Here is a 21,218-nt window from a genome sequence, read left to right as displayed (position 1 = left end):
CTGCAGCAGGGATGGGAGTGGCTGCACGGGCCTGGTGGCAAAAGGGATCTGGCCCTGGCTTCCTCTGTGGAGCCCCCAGCCCATCCCCTCACCTGTCCACACGCCTGCCTGACCTGTGACTCCAGATAGGGCCAAGCACAGGCCACACAGGGTGCAGCCTGGAGTGCACGGGCCAGTAAGGCCTTGCCCTGGGTGGGAGGACTGGGGACTGTCCGAGGGGCCTGCTCCCTTCACCTGTAGCCCCCACCTGTGCTCCAGAGGATTGGATGGGCCGCTGGGCACCAGCCCTGAGCCTTAGCACGGCGTCATCTCCCAAGCTGAGCACGTAGGCCAGCAGAGGGCAAGGCCAGGTGCTATCCAGGGACCACCCTACACACACAGGGGAAAGGGGAGGACCAGCCCATGCCCTTCCCAGTGTCGTGGGCTTCCCCACTCCCCAAAGGGCGGCAGACACGGAACTGGGCGTACTTAAGCCCCCTGGTCTCCGTGTCTGTTTTCAGGGAACACCCGTTCCTTCTGAAGTCACTGGCAGGGACCCGCCCCTGGCCTGAGGCTGCCTTTGAGGATGCTGACAGCCCTCTTCTCCAGCTCAGAGAGGGTCCTCAGGCAGAACCTTCCTCTGAGGCTGTTCCAGGTGAACAAAATTCCACACCCCCCGAAAGTTGCCAGAAGTGCTTCAGATCACTAAGCAAATCCTTGAGTTGCTGAAAAGTTTACTTTTGAGTTTTAAACTGTACTTTGAAAACAATGATGTGAAATGTGCTGAGGTGAGGAAAGGCCCAGCTCCCATCAAACCAGTGGATGGCAGGGCAGGACCCTGCCTGCTGTGAGTACCGGGCAGCTATCCTCACTGTCGCTCCGCAGGGCCAGACTGGGTTGGGGGGAAGGCACTGGTGCCCCGACTGGCCTCAGAGTTCCTGCTTGCCCCCCACCCCGCACAGCAGGGCCCTCCAGGGCTGGCTGAGAACACCAGGGTTCACAGACGGCTGCCCAGAGTAAGTCATCACCCAGTGGCAGCAAATCAGCTCTGCTGGTTCTCAGCCCCAAAGCCACCAACAGCCTCCCTGCCACCTGCAGAACCTGGCCCTGCCAAGCCTGCTGGGTGTGACACTCAGCACACCACATCGACCATCAGTTAGGACAGGGTCCCTCCAAAGGGGAGTCCGAGTCCACACAAGGCCCCGACTAAGCCTACCTCCCCCCAGGCTGCCCCAGCCATCAGCCCCCACCACCTGGGAGAGGGGACAGAGCCTGCTGCTGGCCTCCTGGCGTCTGCAGGCCCAGAGGCTGCTCTGGGCCGGCTCCACAACCACAGGATTTTCACGGTGAACTCAAGAATCCCTAACAGGAAAGCGGGCCTCCAGGAGCCCCCGCCCCTGGGAGGGTGTGTCAGGGGTGCCACAAAAGGGTCTTCAGAGCCCCGCCTCCCTTAGCGGCCTCGCTGAAGTGGCAGAGTGCACAGAAAAGTCAAATCTGTCACCACTGTCCTCAAGGAAGTCCTCAGAGGTAGCCCTCAAGAGGCTGGTTCTGGAGGTCCTTGTTCCAACGTCCAAGGCTCGAACCCCGGCACCCGTGCCTGCCCAGGACTGCCTTAAGCTTGGCGACATCGGGAAGGCCGTCCCAGGAACCCTGCACATCCTGACACCCTGAGACACACAAGGGAAAGAGAGTTCCCTCCAAGAGGGCATCTGGTACAACCTGAGCCTCCTCGTGCGGAGGACAGCGAAGTTCCCTGAATGCCCCCCGTTTTCCCTCAGCCCACTGCTGGTCGCAGAAAAGCACACCCAGTCCACGGGGCGCCTTTGCCCACCACCCGCCTTGGCGCGCGCCCTCTGACCCGATGTGGCCGTCCCCTGCCCTGCAGGGTCACAGAGGGGACGGGGCGGTCGCGCAGCCCAGAGACAGATCAGCCGCTGTCACACGCACAGTGGGTCCGGAGCAGCGCAGTGTGCGGTGGGCAGTGGCTGCCCTGCGCCTGGAGGGACCGCCGTGCGGGCGGAAGGGTCGTCCTGAGCCCCCGACCCTTCCCTCCCCTCCAACTTGGCTGTCCGATCCCGCTGCCCTTGCCCGGTCCGAGCTCCCGCCCGCCGGCCTGGGACCCCTCGCGCGTCACCTGCGACCCCGGCACGGGGCCGTCGCCGGCTTTCTGCCCAACTTCGGCGGCGGCCGCGGCCCCCTCGCGCCCCCGCCGGCTCCGCGCTCCGCGCCCGGCCCGTATGCAAATGTACAGGTCCCGCAGCCAATGGCCGGCCGAGCCGGGCCCGCCCTGCCGCGCCGCAGCCACTGTGTGAGAGCCGGGGACGGGACGCCACGCCCACCGTCGCGCGGCGCCTCGCGGGCGCGGCCGGCGCGTTCCTCTCCGCACGTCGGCCTCTGGGCGGGGCCGCCACCTGCCGGGCGGGGCCAGCGGGCGCCGCGTCGCCGCCTGGCGCCCGGGGCAGCTCCCCCGCCGGCCGGTGCGGGTGGTACGACCCGAGGCGCTACCCACGCCGGCCCCGGCGGTGGAACAGCCCGGGCGCTTCAGCACCCCCGGCCCGCGCGAGCCGGGCCCCTCCCCGGGAAGGCCGGGCTCCGGCACACGTAAGCCGGCCCGTGCCCTCGCGACCACCTACTGGCTGCGCCTCCTGCACCCACTCCGGGGTGGTCTGGCTGGCGTTGAGGGGGCTCCGCTTCTGCCTGGTTTGACCGGCGACACCCGCGGGCCGGCCCTGGGGACTCCTGGTCACTCCTGTCCGGAGGGGCCACGGCACGGAGCGCAGGGCCCTCGGCAGCTTGCCCCCGTCCTCTGACCTGTCCTGTCCGGGCATTGAAAATTGTAGAAACCAAGGGAACGGAGCGTTTCAGACCTGGAGTCATCCATTTCTGGTGTAGCCCCAAGGTGGCAGCCAGGGGAGTCGTGGCCCTGGCCCCTTCTCTTCACACTCCCCTCGCAGCCTCCCTGAGGCAGAATCATGGGTCATCCGGACCCCTAATCAGGCAGAGAGGTGCCCGAGCCCCTCCTGTTCTCCACCATCCAGTCTGGAGAGTTAGGGTTAGGGTTAAGGTCCTCTTAAGACCTTTGTGTCCCCTCCAAAGTAAGCAAGAACTCTCCCGTTTGCCCACCTCCCTCAAGTCAACCAGAGTCTCTGGCACCTGCCTCAGAGCCTGGCCCTCCCTGGAGGACCCCATTCTCCCTGCTCCAGGCAGCTACAAAGGGCCCCTCTGCCCCCGACTTGGCCCAGGGACAGTACCTCCCCAGCATCAGCCACCCTGGCTGCTCTCCTGCAGCCCTCCTGCCCCCCAGCTCACTACCCCACTCTTGTCCTCCCCGGAGCCCACATAAGCCTGGGCTGGAGCCCACCAGTTGCCACAAAACCAGTGTGGGCCCCTCCTGCACCCTTCCCACCATCTTGGTCATTTCATTTCTTCCTTCAAAAGTGTTGCCCAGGTGGCCGAGTGTGGGCCTCCAGGGAGACATCTGACCCTGCCTGGGACCTTGGGAGCATGAAGCCTGAGTATAGAAGTTCAAGTGCAGGGTGTTGGGTGTGGCCCCCTGTGGGCAGGGCCTGCACCTTCAGGGCTGGGCGTGATTGGGGCGGGCAGACAGGCAGTGGTTTGGAGGGGAGAAGTCTGGGATTCGGGGACAGGGACAGGCCAGAAATCAGGGTGACTCCCAGTTCCTGCCTTGCCCTGCTGGAACGACCTCCAGCAGTGCCCCCTCAGTCCTGCTGGTTCCAAATGCACCCTTTATCACCCTCTGAAGTGTACTGAATGGTGGTACCTCAAAAAGTTATGTTATATCCAAATGCCTAGACCCTGTGAATGTTACCTTACTTGGAAAAAGGGTCTTTGCAGCTTGATGAGGTCATCCTGGATTATCTGAGTGGGTCTTAAATCCAAAGACAAGTGTGCTTTTAAGAAAGGTACAGGCACACAGGGAGGAAGGCCATACGAAGACCGAGGCAGAGATTGGGGTGATGCTGCCATAAGCCACGGAAGACTGAAGGACCAAAAACCAGAAGCGGAAACAAAGGATTCCCTCTACAGATTTCAGAGAAAGCACAGCTGTCAACCTAGATTTTGGACTTCTGGCCTCCTGGACTGTGAGAGAAGAAATCTGTGGTTTTAAGCCCCCCAGTCTGTGGTCATTTGTTGTGGCTGCCCTAGGACACTGATACACCTGCCTTCCTAAGTTAGGGATCACAGCCCTGCCTGTTTCCTTTCCCCGGCTCTGGCCCTGTGTGTTTGTGCAGGACTGATGGCAGGGGACGGGGCTGACCTGGGCTGGACAGAACCAAGGGAGCTCCCTGTCCAGCTCCACCCTCCTGTGCACACGAGGAGAGGAGCATGCATCCTGTGTCTGGGCCTGCCTGGGCCTGCAAGGGGCAGGAGTAGGGTGTGCCAGCATGCACCAGGGCCCAGTGAGGGCTGCAAGGTACAGGTTTTTTTTTTTCTCTCTCTTTTTTTATTTATTTGTTTTTGGCTGCGTTGGGTCTTCGTTGCTGCGTGCGTGCTTTCTCTAGTTGTGGCGAGTGGGGGTTACTCTTCGTTGCGATGTGTGGTCTTCTCATTGCGGTGGCTTCTCTTGTTGCGGAGCATGGCCTCTAGGCGTGCAGGCTTCCAGTAGTTGTGGCACGCGGGCTCAGTAGTTGTGGTGCATGGACTTAGTTGCTCCGCGGCATGTGGGATCTTCCCAGACCAGGGCTTGAACCCGTGTCCCCTGCATTGGCAGGCGGATTCTTAACCACTGCGCCACCAGGGAAGCCCTGCATGTGTTTATTATGACAATCTTCCAGCAGGCCCCAAGAGCAGCTGCAGATGAGGGTAGGAGGGGCTGATCCCGCTCCAAGGGGGCTCCAAGCTGCTTGTCCAATTCCTTCCCAGGAGCTTTAGTGGCGTGCTCCCACCCACCCAGATTTGGGATCCTCTGCTGGGCGGTGTCCTCATATCTAGTGGTCTTTGGCAGGTAGGCATGTGTGTGCAGAAGGGCCGACACTGGCTGAGACCAAGCTGAGAGGGAGGGGAAGGTGTCTGGTGCAGGGTGTTTAACATGCTGGACCCCACCCATCCAGCCCTCCACATCACTATTTTATAGCCAACGAGGCACAGAGGGATTGAGAAACTCTTCCGAGGTCACAAGATCCATACTTACGCTGAGAGCTAAAGTGTCCGGATTTGGGTACCTGGCCTGGGTGACACCCAAGAGGTACTATGCTGTGCCAGCGCCACACACACACACACACACACACACACACACACACACACACACACGCCCACAGAGAAGATTCCCTCCAGAGTCCCTCACCTCTCTGGCACCATCCATTCTTCCTTTCTGCAAAGTCCTTTCCGGATCCTGTAAGCACGCGGGTTATTTCTCCCCTCGTAAAAAGAAAAAACAAAACAACCTTCTCTCGGTGGCCTTCTTCCCAGCTGCCTCCACTTTTGTCCCGCTTGGTGCTCGCCGGCCGTCACTCAGCTCGCCTTCTCGTTAAACCGCCTCCCTCTGCCCCGCCCCCCAGCGCTGCTACCCTCCGGGTCACCGGTGACTCCCACCTCGCTCCACACAGGCGTCCTCCTGGATGCGCCTTCTTCCCCTGGCTTCCAGGAACCCTTCCTGGTTTCCCCTTTTACCTGGCATCTCACATCCAACTCCTCAACAACCGCGCCCCCCTCGCTTCTGTCTTCATAATCTACCAGGAGCGGATCGCTTCCCGCACCTGCGCTGCCCCACCCCAGCCGGCACCACGGGGGTCCCTGAAGGGGGGTTGGCCAAAGAGGCCTCCCCACTGGTCCCCCGGGCCCGCCCCCGCTGCTCCATTCTGTTCACCCGCTGCCGCCCGGGGGATCCTATCAGCCAGCGCCTGTCACCCTGCTCAGGACCCTCCCGTGCCGCTCCCCGCCCGGGCCCACTTCGCGGGCCTCCCTTCTGTGGTCCCGGCAGCTTCTCCGAGCTCTCCCCACGGCTGCTCCCTCCGCCATCACGTCTCACCCGCTAACTACCACTGGCCAGTCCTCCTGCCTCCGGAGCCCCGGACTCTGCCCTTTTTATCAGAGCACGAATCAGCTTCTCACACACCACGCGGCGCAGTGATTCGCAACGTTCATTGTTTATTGTGTCTGGACAAGATGGGACACGGGACTGGGGAATCGTCCTCGCTGTGCTCAGCGCCTGGCGGAGCCCGAGCAGAGGGTCCATCAGTGTTTGGTCGGAGTGAACGGACGGCACAAAGCTGCTCGTCCCTGGAGCGCCACCAGGCCGTCCCGGCACGGCTCTCCGCAGCTCACGCTTGACGTCTGAGGGATGGGAGGGGGGTGGCGGGAGGGCGGGGCGGGGGCGCCGCGTGGAGCCGGACCCGGGTTGGGGGCGGGGCCATCGCACGGGGCGGGACCCTGGCTGGGGGCGGGACCCTAGGTGTGCCAGGCTTCCGCTCCCATTCGCCCTGGGCGACGGGCGGAGGGTCGGACTGTGCCAGCTTCCCGACGGAGGGGCAGTCCCATAACAGCCCAAAGGCAGGAACTTAGAAACCTCAAGTTCTTCCAAGCAGCTTGTCTCTTTGGACTGTGATAACGCATTAAACAGTGTTTCCAAAGCCTCGAGATCCCCAAGCTCAGGGAGCGGCTCTCTCTTCCACCTCAGGCCTTTCTTCTCCTCCCTGGTCCCAGTGGTTCCCGCCAAGGGCGGGGTGGAAGGACCCCGGAAGCCGGCTCCATGCACTTCCGGGTCGAGGAGCGCGCGGCGGCGGCGGCGGCGGCGGCGGCGGCGGCGGCGGCGGCGGCGGCGGCGGCGGCGGCGGCGTTGTTGTTGTTGTTGTTGTTGTTCGGGCCTAGTCGTGGTTCTCGTTCGGGCGGCGGCTGCGGCAGTGGCGGCGAGCGCCCGGTAGCGGCCGGCGGGGCGCGAGGTTCCGGGTACGTGCTGGGCCGCAGCTTCCCGGGTGTCTGTTGCGCCCCGGCCGGAGGGCCGCCCCGGGCGCCTCGCGCTTTGTCTGCGGCCTGCCCAGCGGTGCGAGGCCTGCGCCGCGCTGGCCCCGGGCTGGCGGGCGGCGGTGACCGCCTGCGGGCGCGGGAGGCCTCGCGCAGAGGCTGGGAGGCCCCGGGCTTGCAGGCGGGTTTCCGGGGGGGCGCCTTCCTAGAGCGAAGTGTGACCGTTTGCTAACTCGTTTCCAGCTCCTGGTCGTCTTTGCTTTCATTGGCTTCGCCAGTGTTTCGACAGGCCTGTTTGGTTGACGGGATGGTTTCCCGTTCTTTAACTCACGTAGTCTTCACAGCAGTCTCTGGGGACTAGGTATTGGCCTTCCTGTTTTACATACATAGAAGGGAGCCCGGAGAGGTTAAGTAACTTGCCAGCGTCACACAGCTCCTGAGTTTGGAGCCAGGGCACTGTGTTAACCCTAGCCCTGATTCCTGGCCCATGTTTTTTTTTTTAATAACAAGGATTGTTTTACATTCTTGTCAACTTCGGCTTTTATATATTTATCTTGTTTCTGCAGCAGCAGCAAGATGGTAGTCAGCCTGTGAGCCACATTTTGGCCAGTGGTCACTTGGACAGAACCTGAGGCTGAAGTGAGGTTTGACTTGGGACATAGCACACCTTCCCTCTCCCTGGACCACTCGGTATTTTTTCTTAGGAGAAGAATGTTGTGTCAGAATGACAACTGGTTCCTTTTTTTGCGCTAGGCTGGTGGCAAGGCCGTGACAGGGCCAGCCTGGCTTTGGTTCTCTTAGCAGCCTCCCAGCATGGACTCTTGGTGCCTGTCTCAACCCTGCCAAGACCTTGCTGGGCCCTAGCTTTTTGACTTCCGTTGCAGTTTACAGTTTCGAGGTCTTGTATCCTCTGTGGCAGACGATGAATGAAAGTTGAGAGTTGGCCCCGTATGAGACGTTGGACCGGGCAGGCTTGCTCAGGGCCTGGTGATGGGCAGTCAGGTTCTGGTCCTGGCATAGCTGCCGGTGACCATACCGGAAGGTCTTTTGGTTCCTTAGTGATGGTTGGGATTGCAGGTGCTTTGAGTCCCTGAATTTGAAAAGAGAGGGAAATACTCTTTCTGGTTTAAATTTTTCCCCAGGTTCCCTTAAATCTGAAGGCTCGGCAGGAGCACCACAGTGCTGCGGGCTCTGCCGAAGGCGGCCAGCAGCCGGGGGGCTGTGGGCTTTCCCGCAGAAAGGGCTTCCTGGCCATTGGTCTGGGACATATGAGCAGAGGTGGGGATGGTGGATCTGAGCAGGCGTGTCTGAGCTGGGGCTGCTGGTGGGGCCAGTAGGTGCTAAGCCAGGGTCCCACTCGCACAGTGTTCTGAGTGCAGGGTTCCTTACAGAGGAAGGGGGGGGCCGGGGGTTGCTAACGGTGGTCTCTTCCTTCGTGGTCGCACAGCGCTTGCCCTGGAAAGCACCTTCAGAGGCTAGCCGGCTCTTTTCCCTGGGCGCTGCCAGAAGTTACTGTGTACGATGATGCAGGAAGGGAGGGCTGTCGGGAGGCCTGGAGGTTCTCCTCGCAGCTGTGATGGAGAAGCACAGGGCTCTCGGGACTGATCCCCACAGGTGCAGGGACACGGGGAGTCAGTCATCCTGATTCCGGAGTTGGTGTCTCAGGCAAGCCAGACCCCATCGTGGCCGCACTGACCTCCTACAGCTCTCTGAGCCAGGCCCTGCCACTGCCCCTGGCAGGCAGGCCTAGGTCTCAGTCACCAAGGGAGAGGCCAGGGGTTATTTGTTTGTGCTTTTGACCTTTTGCATGTGAACTGTCCCTGGCTGTGCTCTGTCGTCTCTTTGGGGGGTTACATTTTCTGATTTTTTTCCTCGGTAGGTTCCTGGGTGTGAGTATTTACCTCCTTCATAGGCTGTGCTTCTCCAGGGCAGGACCCGTGCTGCACACAGTAGGGGCAGGGTAAGTATGAGAGCAGGTGTCCCAGAATGACAGCTATAGCCAGAGGATAATAGGTCTTCTTACCTGCAATGGGCTGCAGCCATCATGCTCAGGGGAAAGGTGGACGGACAGTGGCACCATGGTCTGTGCGTCTCCAGCAGAAGACATGGTCAGGACGTGGGTACAGGACAGGGAAGGTCCCTGCTGTGTTGCTGACTCACCAAGAAGTGGGGTGCAGACCCTTAAGTTGAGTAGGACTGTTGCTGATTTTCTTAACTTTGGCATGTTAGGTAGAAGAAAGGTGGTGGCTTTCAGGGGTTAAAAATTTCAGTTGCCTGCTTGCAGTAGAAGCATCATGTGGCAGTTTCATGACATTAACATGCCCTCACTATTTTAGAAAGCATCGTCCCAGAATCGGGCTTTGTATGGGAAGTGAGGCGTTCTGGGGTCTGAACCTGGCCTCAGCCCCATCAGGGGATCATTCTTTGGGAGCATCTGTACAGTGGTGGTAGTGACAGCCCGTTCCCTTGTTTCTGTGATGCATGTGTCATACACAGTGTGTGGCCCACAGCCCACGGGAGAGAAGCCTGCATGTAGGATCCAGGAATGAGAGCCTTTCCTGGCTTCTGGGCACGCTGCTGTCAGCCTAACCCCCTGCGCCTGGTTCTTGCTTTGTGCCTCTGCCTTCCGGTCTTTCCTGTGACCCCTTTCCTTTGACCATGTAGACTGGACTTGGTTGGAAGCACACTGTGCCACCTGGATGGGGGCAGTGTTTCCTCACTGTGTGTCATTGAGGTGTTTCCTCTCGGGGTCACTTGGGAAGTGAGTAGCACTGATGGGAAAGGAGCCCTTATTTGGAGACCAAAGTCAGAGGCCCTGGTGTGGGAGAGTAATTGTGTCCCACTATGTCTGTGAGGTCATTGGTCTAGATCTTCTGTGTTATCCTGGCAGTGGCCTTGCAGAGTAGGCACGACAGGCATCCCCACTTGGAGATCAGGAGCCCAAGAGCAGGTGGACTTGGCAGCCAAAAGGCAGAACCTGACCTCTGCTCCTTGTGGCCCCGTGCTGCCCCCGGGCAGTCAGGTGACTTGGCGGTGCCCTGTGGATGCACTGGGGCGAGGTCAGAGGAACGTCAGCTGGTACCTTGGCCTCCCAGCTATAGTCAGGTGCGTGGAGCCTGGGCTGGCCAGCCAGGGCTGAGAGGGAGGTGCCAGGGGAGTGCAGGGAGAGGGCCCTGCTTGGCACCGGGGCCTTCTGGTGACCATCCCCCATTGAAAGCGCTGCTTTGCCTCAGCTTGTGATAAGCCATTTCCTTCAAGCCTGGCCTCGTGGTACCTGGGGAGTGTTGAGGTGTGGTAGGTGCCTGACTGAACAAGAAGGTGGCCAGTCTGAGGCTCAGTTAGGTTCGTTATAAGTTGGGATCTGACTTTGAACGTGGCTCTGTAGATAGGAGCCAGTCTCTTTTGTGTGTATGCACAGTTTTGAGCGTATTATATCTCCTGTGCTACGGGTGGACACGTGTCACCAGGACGTGACGTGTAGAGAGTGACTGTTGCTCTCGGCAGGGAGCTTTACGTAACGTTTGGGACAGCGGGAAATTACTTGACTCTGGTTTCTTTCAGAGCTGAACTCCAATGTCCAGCAATGGATGACGACAGCCTGGACGAGCTTGTGGACCGAAGCCCGGGGCCCGATGGCCACCCGAGACTCCGTCCTGCCGCCCTGACCAGCGATGCTGGTGAGCCGCCCTCCCGCCGCTCCACACGGAGCTGGGGAGCAAGTGTTCATGCTTTGCTTTTCAAGTGCACAAGCGGCACATTGTTTGGTGTTTATTTTTAATGCAATCAATACAGATGTAAATTGAGCAAAAGATGCTGCTTTTTCCTCCCCACGTCCCCATGCGGCCCCACCCCCCCATCCCTGGGGGCAGCGCTGGGCGCCCTGTGGGCAGGTGTCCTCTGAACACCTCTGTGCATCTTCCAACCTGCCTCAGCCATGACGCTGCCCCCCGGGCCTGTGTTTACCTGTCCATCTAGAAGACAGCAGTGATGCCCACAGTGGGGGCTCTGAGGACGACACGTGCACTGAGCACAGTGATGGCGACGACGAGGAGGGGCACCTGGAAGACGGATCTGGTGAGAACGCTGACGTTCGAGCGGCCCCGCGTGTCCCCTCTCTCGTGACAGGGATTGCTGTTATAAAACGGCCTTGTTGAAGTTGCTGTCTTAACCGCGCTGGCCACCTGGGGCTGTGAACACTGGGGGTGAAACTCCCTAGCACAGCAGTCTGGCAGTCCCCTGCAGTGGGTCTCGTCTTCGGCTGGGAAGCTGGCTCGCATTGATGTAGTTGGGCTGATGGCACAGTGGATAGGTGTCTTCCTTGGTGGCGGCAGGAGGTTAAAATGCCTGAGAACAGGGAGCAGTGCGAAGGGCGTTGCCAGGGAGAACGCAGGACTGGACCTGCGGGCAGAGCAGGCCCCCAGCCCCTGCTGCAGGGCAGGGGTAGCATGAGCCGAGGTTTGCCGGGACCTAGGACCACCTGACCAGGGAGCCACCTGACCCCAGGGACCACCTGGGCAGGATGGCGGTGCCTCCTGTGGCTCCTTCTCTCGCTGTTGATGGAACCCCTGAGAGAGCTGGCAGATGCATGGAATGACTTTATTAAGAAATTCCCAGGATGTTTACATCACTTGACGTTTGTGCCTCTGAACTCCTGCACGGGGAGATAGTGCCGCCTGAGGACCTCACGGCACCTCCTTCCCTGGCCTTCCCGGGCATCCTGGCTGGTACGTGTCCTGTGGGGTCCCCAGGCTGGACTGCCTTGTCCCAGCCCCTCAGAGGGAGGTGCGCTCAGCCCCCTCCCCATGTGGCACCGGGCTTTGGAAGCTTGACTTGCGGCTCTTTTCCTTCTGACAACAGCCGTCCACTCAGGACGTGTGTGGTCCTGAAGCATCTGCCTAGTCTTTTTATCACAGTTCTTGGACTCCTGTGTTTATGAACATTAGAATGTTTCAGAAAGGTAACCCCTCACGTGTGGGACAGTGCTTGTGAAGGAAGAGCACTGACACAGCACATCAGTGTGAGTTTGCTACCGCGCGTGTGTTGGTGACATATTCTTCCAGAGTTAGATTTTGACTTCTGTGCAGGCACGTGAAGTTCTGTGCTGAGTTTGCAGGTCACGTTGTGGCTCTTCGCTTGTTTCTGCAGATGGGCTTGGGGCTTGGGCACAGGCATGTGGCCTTGACCAGGCTGGAGGCAGAGGACATCAGGTCTTTGTCACTTCATCCCTCGAGCAGAGGTTTGAGGCTCTACTGGAGGCTGGAGGGCAGGCGGGAGCCCAGCTGGGGCTCTCTGCCCGAGCTAACTGCCTAGCAGCAGAGACAACGGTGTAAAGGAGCAGTTAGGTCAGGTGATAGATGCCAAGAATGTGTTTATGGGGACATCATGGGAATGGGGAGGCCTCAGCCCCTGTGGGCCTGGGCTGGTGAGGAGAAGCTTCCAGAAAGACACATCTAAGCTGTGATATGAAGGGCAGGAGGGTTAGCCGGGTAATGGGGGACATGGGCTGGTGGGGAGTGCCGTGCAGGGACAGCTGGCATAGAGCCCAGTGCCCAGCAGGCCCGCAGGTGATGAGGAGGTGCCCAGTGGCGGGCAGGCACCTGGAGGCTACGGCCATAGCTGATGGGCAGTAAGACTCCACCAGACACCCCTAGTTTTCCGCGCCGGTCAGTGAAGCTCGCAGGCAAGGAGCGTATCTCTGTGGCTGGTGAGAATTTAAAGAGATCTCAAACGTAGTGTCTTCAAAGGGAGTTACCTGCATCCTTACGGGCCTGGTATCTGCCGCGTCCCCTCTTTCCGCGGCTCTTTCTACTCATCTTTTTGCTTTTCCTGCGCTAGTGTTGGTTCCTGAAAGTCATTTGCTTGTGTCGCTGTTTGCTCAGTTTTCAACTTTAGATAGGTATTGTCTGTTCAAGTCTTAGGACGAAACATGAGGACTTGGGACTCTGACCCGCTGCCTCAGCCCGCTCTCCAGGCGGTGCACGTGCGTCTTGGTCTGCTCGGCTCGCAGCCCCTCCCTACTCGGCCTCATCTCAGTTGCTCCCAGCTCTTTCCAGTGTGGTCCTGCCCTCCTCGTGTGAGCCGTGCCCTCACCTGCGCTGGGTTCCCAGGCGTGCTGTGCTGCCAGCTGCCACGCCGGGCTGGCACCCATGTCTGCACCTCCTTTGGCCTGGTCCTTCGTCTGGGTGGGGCCTGGTCCGGCCGCCCCTGAGACGGGGTGGGGAGGCGGGTGGCCCAGGGTCTTGGCACCTGCCTGTGTCTTTAGCCGCCTCTCCGTTGGTGGTCGCTGCCCCTCAGGCACTTCAAAGGCGTCCTCCGTGGGTGGGACACCGCGGAGGGGTCAGGTGGCCCTCAGATGGCCAGCTCTCTGCCTTCCCTTCAGTTCCTGAGCCTTCTGGAATTCCGGAGGAAGAACCAGATCCTCCAGCCTCCACGCCCTTAGCCAAGCAGGAAGCTGAGCAAAGTCATTCTCCAAAATTTTGTGGACACCAGTTTTGTTAGTTTTCTCTTGGTTTGTAACAGATTGTCACGAACACAGCAGCTGAGAACCGCGTGCTCAGTGGTTCCATGGGTCTGTAGTCCAGACACCGGTGGCCGGTCCTCTGCTTGGTTCTCACCCGACTGACATCAAGGGGTCACAGGGCTGCCGTTCCCATCTGAGGCTCAGGGTGCTCCCCAAGGTCACGGCTTGTCAGCAGATTTCAGATCCCTGCGGGCATGGGGCTCCAGTCCTGTCTGGCCGGCTGCCAGGGGAGGCCGTCGTCACTCAGCTCCTGGGAGTCACCCCTCAATGGATAGGCCGCAACGTTCTACAACCAGCCAGAGAAAACTACTTTTAAAGAGCTCATTTGGTTATGTTCTAGTTTCCCTTTGCCTTGAGACAGCAGGGTCTCGGGGGTGTGTAAGAACCCTGCCTGCCACACCCCTAGCCTGCTTCTCCTGTCCGTGTGAAGTAGCGTTATTTCAGTGGAGTTCAGTGGGGAGAGAAAACTAATGCACCTGTTGACTCTGCCTTGGTGAACTGAAAGTGTCTCCTTCCTTTTCTGCTGGCCTAACCCCAGCTTCAGAAGCTTTCAGAAATTGATCAGGACTGTTGTGGCCAGCTTGCTGGGTTAGGAATTTATGCTCTCTAATCCCTGAAGCAAGAAAAATGAAAGACCTGTAGGAGAGGCCTTTCCTGAGGGCCGTGGCTCACTGACACTGTTTTGAGAAGGGTGTTGACGGCACGTGGCGCCCTCTGGAGGCCACTGCACTGAGCCGAGAGGCGGGCTGGCCCCGGGAGGCTGCCTGCCTCATGAGGGTTCTGATTCGGCTCCAAGTTGGGGAGGTGGGGCTGGTGTCCCCTGAGCTTGGAAGCAGCTTCGGGTTAAAATGCCCGGTGACATCTGTCCTGGTGGGGCCGCAGGAGCAGGTCTGTCCCTCGTGTGTGGGATTCGGGACCCTGCTCACCGAGCGTGGCTGCGGCCTGCATGCCTCCTGTACTCCAGTTTGTGGACTTGTAACATTGCCTCTTTGTCAAGGTTCCGAGGATTCCGAAGAAGACGGTGACGATGTGGACACGTTAGCAGCAGCAGCGGCTACTCGGGGGGCGCTGGAAGCCAGCGGTGCATTTAACTCTGATGATGATTCGGAGAGCTGCCCGATCTGTCTTAATGCTTTCAGGGACCAGGCTGTGGGGACACCCGAGAACTGTGCCCACTACTTCTGCCTCGATTGCATCGTGGAGTGGTCCAAGGTGCGTGGCTTCTCTTCGGGTACTTCCTCCCTTCGGGCTAGCCTCTGTGTGTGTGTGACCCAGCCTGTGGCCGGCCTCTCAAGGGTCTGGGTCTCTGCTCTATAACAGGAGTTGGAGCCCCAGGTGGTGTCCGAGCTTGATCTCTGCTTCGTTCGAGCTCTAGGCCCTCGGGGTGGTCGGTGAAGCTCACTGTGGGGTGATATGCTCGTGGAGCGCTGGATCGGGAGGGTTGTTTATGGGCCGGTGCCCCTCGGGGACCAGAAATCCTTAGTGGCCCAGGGGCAGCCTGCTCAGGCCGAGTTGGCCGGTGCTCACATGCTGAGGGGTCATCTCATAGACCCAGGAAAGCCTGAGTCGTGTGATTAGCAGTAAAAGCACATGGGGTTCACCAGATGGTGCAGTGTTGCAGGGTGAGCTTTAGAAGCACTGCCCCCTCCCTACTTTCTGAACTTTGTGAAAAACCTCAAAGAAGTAATGAGTCAAAGGACGCGTGGCCCACAGCCCCGTGCCTTTCACTGTCCTCGAGGACCAGCGGCCCTGCCTGATTCTTTTCTATTCCCACCCTCACCAACTCGGACCCCGGGAACGCGGCCGGTCTCGCCGCACTGTGCCTGCCCTTACTCAGCGAGGGTGACAGTAACGGCGTTGCCTCAAGCACCCAGCCTCTTCTCCTCTGCCCCCTGCTTGCTGGCCAGTAACCCAGCTGTCCCGCCACCCCTTGCCCTCCTCTTGTCTTCTTAGCACTGACTGGCCCTCCAAGAGAACCGCTCCACGTGGCAGGGATTTGATTTCTGTCTCTTTTCTTCACTGCTGTATCCCCAGCCGCCTAGCACAGGGCCTAGCCTACACAGGCATTCTGCAAATTAGATTTTTAATGTAAAAGGAAGTCTTGACTTCTAAATGAAATTATTTTCAGATGGTATTAATAGTGAAAGTGATTCTGTAAGATTGAAGTATGATTTTTCTTTCTTACAGAATGCCAATTCCTGTCCAGTTGATCGAACTATATTTAAATGTATTTGTATTCGAGCTCAATTTGGCGGTAAAATCTTGAAGAAGGTAAGTGTAGGCGCCCCCTTTTGTGTATTACATTGGTCCCCATCTCATGGGAAAACATGCCTTCAAAAGGCAAGTTGCTTTCCTGAAGTATTAGTTACGTGTGTTTTAGAAATCGACTAAAAGGCCGTTTGCGGCCATGAACGTGAAACCCGGTGCTGGAGGTGGTGCTGTGTGCCCGGCCAGCCTGGGCTCTGCATGGGAGCGGTTTCCCAGACTTCCTCCTCTCCACTCCCACATGCCTTTTCTGCATCTCCGAGCTTCTCTCCTCTTGAGCCACGGCAGCCACAGCAGGCAGGGAAGGTCAGGGTGTGGACCCCAGCCCTGGGAGAGGGGGCCAGCTCTCTCGGGACCAGACTTGGGAAGGCGCGTGGCAGGAGCATGAGGGCTGGGGACAAGGTGTTTTCCTTGCTCTTAAAAGCGTGCTTTTGCTCACCTGCTGTTTGGGGACTGGGAGGCCTCCATACGTCGTCTTCTGTTGAGGAGCAGCAGTAGAAAGACTTGTTGAGGGAGTTCCCTGGTGGCCTAGTGGTTAGGCTTCCTCGCTTTCACTGCCATGGCCTGGGTTCAGTCCTTGGTCGGGGAAGTTCCTGCAAGCCACACGGCTCTGCCAAAAAGAAGAAAAAGAAAGACTCGTAGAGATTTGCCTTACATCTTCTCAGCGAGTCTTATAGCCGCAGATGTGCCTTTTTATTTGCGGAGCCAGGGATGTGTGAGGACTCCGGCTCTGGGTGAGCAGACTTCTCCTGGAGTCTTGGTCGGGGCCGGCAGCTCCCGTCCCGTCCTGCTGGTGGAGCCTCCTGTGGCCTGCCCCGGGCGCTTTGCTCTTCTGCCCGAGGTCTCTGGGGAGCACCGGCATTTTCCCCGCAGGCAAGCTCTGTTTCCTTGAGTGCTTGCCTCTTGAGTCCTTGGCCCCGAGCGCCTCCTGTGTGGGAAGGGGAGGTGGGTGAAGGGCCCACTTACACGCCAGCAGGTCCAATTGGAGGAGATCCGAGAGCGGCTCAGACCCAGCACAGAGTCCAGGAGGCCGCGGGAGGGTCCCGAGTCCCTGGCTGGTGCAGGAACAAAGGCAGAGAGTGTGGCTCAGGCGAGTCACCCGTGGGGAAGTGAGCTGCAGAGGCTGTTTCTCAGTGGGACTCATGGGCAGGAGACCGAGGCAGCCTGTTGAGGTGGCTCGGGCTGGCGGCAGCGATGAGGAGTAGCTGTGATCGTCGTGGGGCAGCACATGTTTGAGTGTCATTTGGCAGTCACGTTTCTGTGCTTTGCTTGGTCCTGGGACAGTTCTCGGGGGACGAGAGCCTGGCGCTTCCCTGTTCTCCACCCGCGTGGTCCGTGCAACGTAGCCCTCATGTTTGGCTGTCTCACCTGCCACTCCGCTCTGGAGCCCTTCCGTGGGTCAGACTTTTTCTGTTGAATCGTTTTTTTTCTCAGGGCTAACTACCCTGAGATGGTTAGAAAACATAAAAGTCACTGGTGCTTGTTAATTCAGAAGCTCTGGGCCCATGGAGCCCGTGTGAATCTGCTCTGGGTCCATTGCAAACCGTGATATAAACGGCTCTGGGATTTGGGTCCCTCTTGCCATGTGCTGAGCACGCTGTCCTGTCCCCAGATCCCAGTGGAGAGCGCCAGGCTTGGGGAGGATGAGGATGAAGACCCGACCTTCTGTGGGGTGTGCGGCAGGAGCGACCGGGAGGACCGTCTGCTGCTCTGCGACGGCTGCGACGCTGGGTGAGCCCCTCCCGTTGGGTGCCCTGAGCTCGGCTCAGAGCTGGTCTTGTTGACCTGCTAGAGGGACCTGCCCAGCTGTGTTTGTGCTCAGCGCCACCTGCCCCTCGAGGGTCGTCTGCTGCGTCCTGGGCTCCGCATGCTTCGTCCCCCCCCATCGTTGTTTATATCCTCCACCTGTTTCCAGACGATATCCTGAGGCCGCTTGCAGAGATGTACCTAGTATCTCAGGACGAGGGGGAGAGGCAAGAAATGGGGGTGTGGGCTGGCTGGGCCGGGGGCGGACACGAGCGGGACCCACCCTTTGTGCGAGGCCAGGGGCCGGGGCAGCTTCACACGGCAGGACAGTGGGACGCGCTTCCAGCCAGGCTGCCAGCCACCCCTGTGTCCGTGGAGCCCCTTTCATTGTCATTCTGCAACACCATTGGGTCTCCTGCTTCTCGTCAGGCCCTTTCCTTGTGCTGGAGCAGCACAAGCCCGGGAGGACGGGCGCCTGTGGGGCCTGTGCTTGTCCCAATGCAGACACTTCCTGGGCTGCCCACCGGGGCCCACTACCTGCCACCTCCCTGCACTGAGACAGCAGGTCACCCTCCGCGGGCCTGGCAGCATCCCCCACCTTCCTCCGAGCCCCTCCCTCGGTGCTCACACAGCTGAGAATGCAATGCGTTCCTCCCTCCTCTCTCACCAGTCTCAGCCTGCATCCGTGTTTGGTGACACGGTTGCCTGACCTTGCTGCTCCTTGCCCCTTTGGAGTCCCGGAAGTTGGCCATGTCTGAGCGGGTCCCCTCTAGCCTGTTGTCGGTCTGGGGCTAGAGGGCAGAAGCAGAGCCTTGGGTGTCCTGCAGACCCGTGCGTCCAGCTCACGGCTCTTGCTATCACACTCCATGACCGAGCGGGGCCACAGGGGCGGCAGCATTCAGAACGCTGCTCACACGCAGACTGCACCCTTTTCCCCAGTGATGGTGGCTGCTCGGGGCCTGAGAAGGAGGGGCCTGGGACAGCTGGATGCTGCCTGAGAGCCCACACGTGGTGGGAAGGAGAGGCCTGGTACTGGCCGCCACACCCCTTGGCCTGGCCTGGCCCTCGTCACCAGCCTTGCCTTCTTGGCCTGGGTTCCCTGTGCCAGACGAGCTTGTGTGCCTTCCAGTGGCCTTGAGGACGCTGGGGAGCCCTGGATGAGGCTGTTGGAGCTTTCACTCACAAAGCCTCGATTTTCTCTTAAGCTTTTATCCCTTTTTTTTTCCTTTCCTTTTTGCCTTGCTGCATGGCTTGTGGGATCTTAGTTTCCTGACCAGGGATTGAACCCGGGCCCTCAGCAGCGAAAGCACCGAGTCCTAACTACTGGACTGCCAGGGAGTTCCCCCCTTAAGCGTTTTTTTTTTTTTTTCTTTTAATATTTATTTATTTATTTTTGGCTGTGTTGGGTCTTCGTTTCTGTGCGAGGGCTTTCTCTAGTTGCGGTGAGTGGGGGCCACTCTTCATCACGGTACGCGGGCCTCTCACTATCGCGGCCTCTCTTGTTGCGGAGCAACAAGGCTCCAGACGCGCAGGCTCAGTAGTTGTGGCTCACGGGCCTAGTTGCTCCGCGGCATGTGGGATCCTCCCAGACCAGGGCTCGAACCCCTGTCCCCTGCATTGGCAGGCAGATTCTCAACCACTGCGCCACCAGGGAAGCCCCCACACACCCTTAAGCTTTTAAATGGAGCCTACAGTCCTTTTTTTTTTTAATAGATTTTATCTTTCAGAGCAATTTTAGGTTCGTAACAAAATTGAGTGGAACATAGCATGCATTGTTTTTAAATTGAGGTATAATTGGTTTATAGAGTTATATTAGTTTCAGGTGTACAACACAGTGATTCAAAATTTTTATCAGTTATGCTCTATTTAAAGTTATTATAAAATATTGGCTCTACTTCTCTGTGCTGTGCAGTGTATTCTTGTACTTTGTTATATACAGAGTAGCTTGTATCTCTTAATCCCACCCATACCCCTGTCTTGCTCCCCGACTCCCCTCTACTGACTGTTAACCACTACTTTGTTCTCTATATTTGAGTCTGTTTCTGTTTTATTATATACGGTGGTTTGTTTCATTTCTACGTTACACATATAAGCGATAACGTAGAGTATTTGTTTTTCTCTCTTGACTTATTTCACTAAGTGTAACACTCTCCAGGTCCATTCATGTTTTTGCAAATGGTAGAATTGCAGTCTTTTTTATGGCTGAGGGTGTGTGTTTGTGTACACCACATCTTCTTTATCCATTTGTCTGTTCATGGGCACTTGGGTTGCTTCCGTGTCTTGGCTTTTGTGAGTGATGCTGTGAACACTGGAGTGCATGTATCGTCTTGGCTTTTGTGAGTGATGCTGTGAACACTGGAGTGCATGTATCTTTTTGAATTAGTGTTTTCATTTTCTTTAGTTAAGTACCCAGGAGTGGAAGTGCTGGATCATATGGTAGTTCTATTTTTAGTTTCTTCAGGAACCTCCATACTGCTCTCCGTGGCAGCTGCACCAATTTACAGTCCCACCAACAGTGCAAGAGAGCTCCCTTTTCTGCACATCCTCGCCAACATTTGTTATTTGTGGTCTTTTTTTTTTTTTTTGCGGTACGCAGGCCTCTCACTGTTGTGGCCTCTCTTGTTGCGGAGCACAGGCTCCGGACACGCAGGCTCAGCTGCCATGGCTCACGGGCCTAGCTGCTCTGTGGCATGTGGGACCTTCCTGGACCGGGGCACAAACCCGTGTCCCCTGCATCGGCAGGCGGACCCTCAACCACTGCGCCACCAGGGAAGCCCTATTTGTGGCCTTTTTGACGAAAACCATTCAGACAGGTGTGATGTGTTGTCTCATTGTGGTTTTGATTTGCATTTCTCTGATGATTAGCAATGTTGAACATCTTTTCATGTGCCTTTTGGCCATCTGTATGTCTTCTTTGGAAAAATGTCTGCGGTCTTTTGCCCATGTTTTAATCACTTTTTTTGATATTGAGTTGTATGAGCTGTTGATATATTTTGGATGTTGATCCCTTGTTGGTCATGTAGTTTGCAAATATTTTCTTCCATTCAGGAAGTCTTTTCGTTTTGTCAGTGTTTCCTTTGCTGTGCAAAAGTTAAGATTTAAAGTTTAATTAGGTCCCATTTGTTTATTTTTGCTTTTATTTCCTTTGCTTTGAGAGACAGATCCCCAAAAATATTGCTGTGACTTATGTCAAAGAGTGTTTTGTTATTGTTTTCTTTTAGGAGTTTTACAGTTTCCAGTCTTAGGTTTAGGTCTTTAATCCATTTTGAGTTTATTGTTGTATATAGTGTGAGAAAGTATCCTAATTTCATTGTTTTACATGAAGCTGTCCAGCTTTCCCAGCACCACTTATTGGAGAGACTGTCTTTCTTCAATTGTATATTCTTGCCTCCTCTGTTGTAGATTAATTGACCATGTAAGTGTAGGTTTATTTCTGGGCTCTCTTTTCTGTTTCATTTTTCTGTGTGTATGTTTTTGAGCCAGTATTGTACTGTTTTGATTACGGTAGCTTTGTAGCATAGTCTGAAGTCAGGGAGGGTGATACCTCCAGCTCAGTTGTTTCTTGGGATTGCCTTGTCTGAGCCTACAATCCTTGATTATGTTAATTCTTTATATCAGGTTCTGTTTCAGGGAGTTCCCTGGTGGTCCATTGGTTAAGACTCCACATTTCCAGTGCAGGGGATCAGGTTCAATCCCTAGTCAGGGATCTAAGATCCCACATGCCGCGTGGTGTGGCCAAAAAAAAAATTGTTTCAATTTTAGTAGTGTTTTGTTTGTTTGTTTGTTT

At 57.5% G+C, this 21,218-nt stretch overlaps 1 protein-coding gene across 4 annotated transcripts in view; it reads left to right on the top strand.

The window, feature by feature from the left end:
* Positions 1–6,780: 6,780 nt before the first annotated feature.
* The window catches only part of PHRF1 (PHD and ring finger domains 1), a 28,274-nt gene continuing 13,836 nt past the window's right edge, over positions 6,781–21,218 (top strand). The window contains exons 1-6 of one of the 4 annotated variants that reach the window (XM_082844960.1): positions 6,781–6,885; positions 10,462–10,577; positions 10,876–10,974; positions 14,418–14,632; positions 15,608–15,691; positions 17,298–17,416. In XM_082844960.1, the coding sequence (XP_082701086.1) occupies positions 10,484–10,577; positions 10,876–10,974; positions 14,418–14,632; positions 15,608–15,691; positions 17,298–17,416 (611 nt within the window). In that variant the 5' untranslated portion in view covers positions 6,781–6,885; positions 10,462–10,483. Of the gene's footprint in view, positions 6,886–8,784; positions 8,861–10,461; positions 10,578–10,875; positions 10,975–14,417; positions 14,633–15,607; positions 15,692–17,297; positions 17,417–21,218 lie in introns of those variants that run through there. The other 3 variants (XM_082844958.1, XM_082844959.1, XM_082844957.1) reach the window with 3 other exon arrangements.

This window comes from Leucopleurus acutus (genome assembly GCF_964270905.1).
Source record: "Leucopleurus acutus genome assembly, chromosome: 8".
NCBI lineage: Eukaryota > Metazoa > Chordata > Mammalia > Artiodactyla > Delphinidae > Leucopleurus > Leucopleurus acutus.
This window is presented reverse-complemented; position numbering and strand designations above follow the sequence as displayed.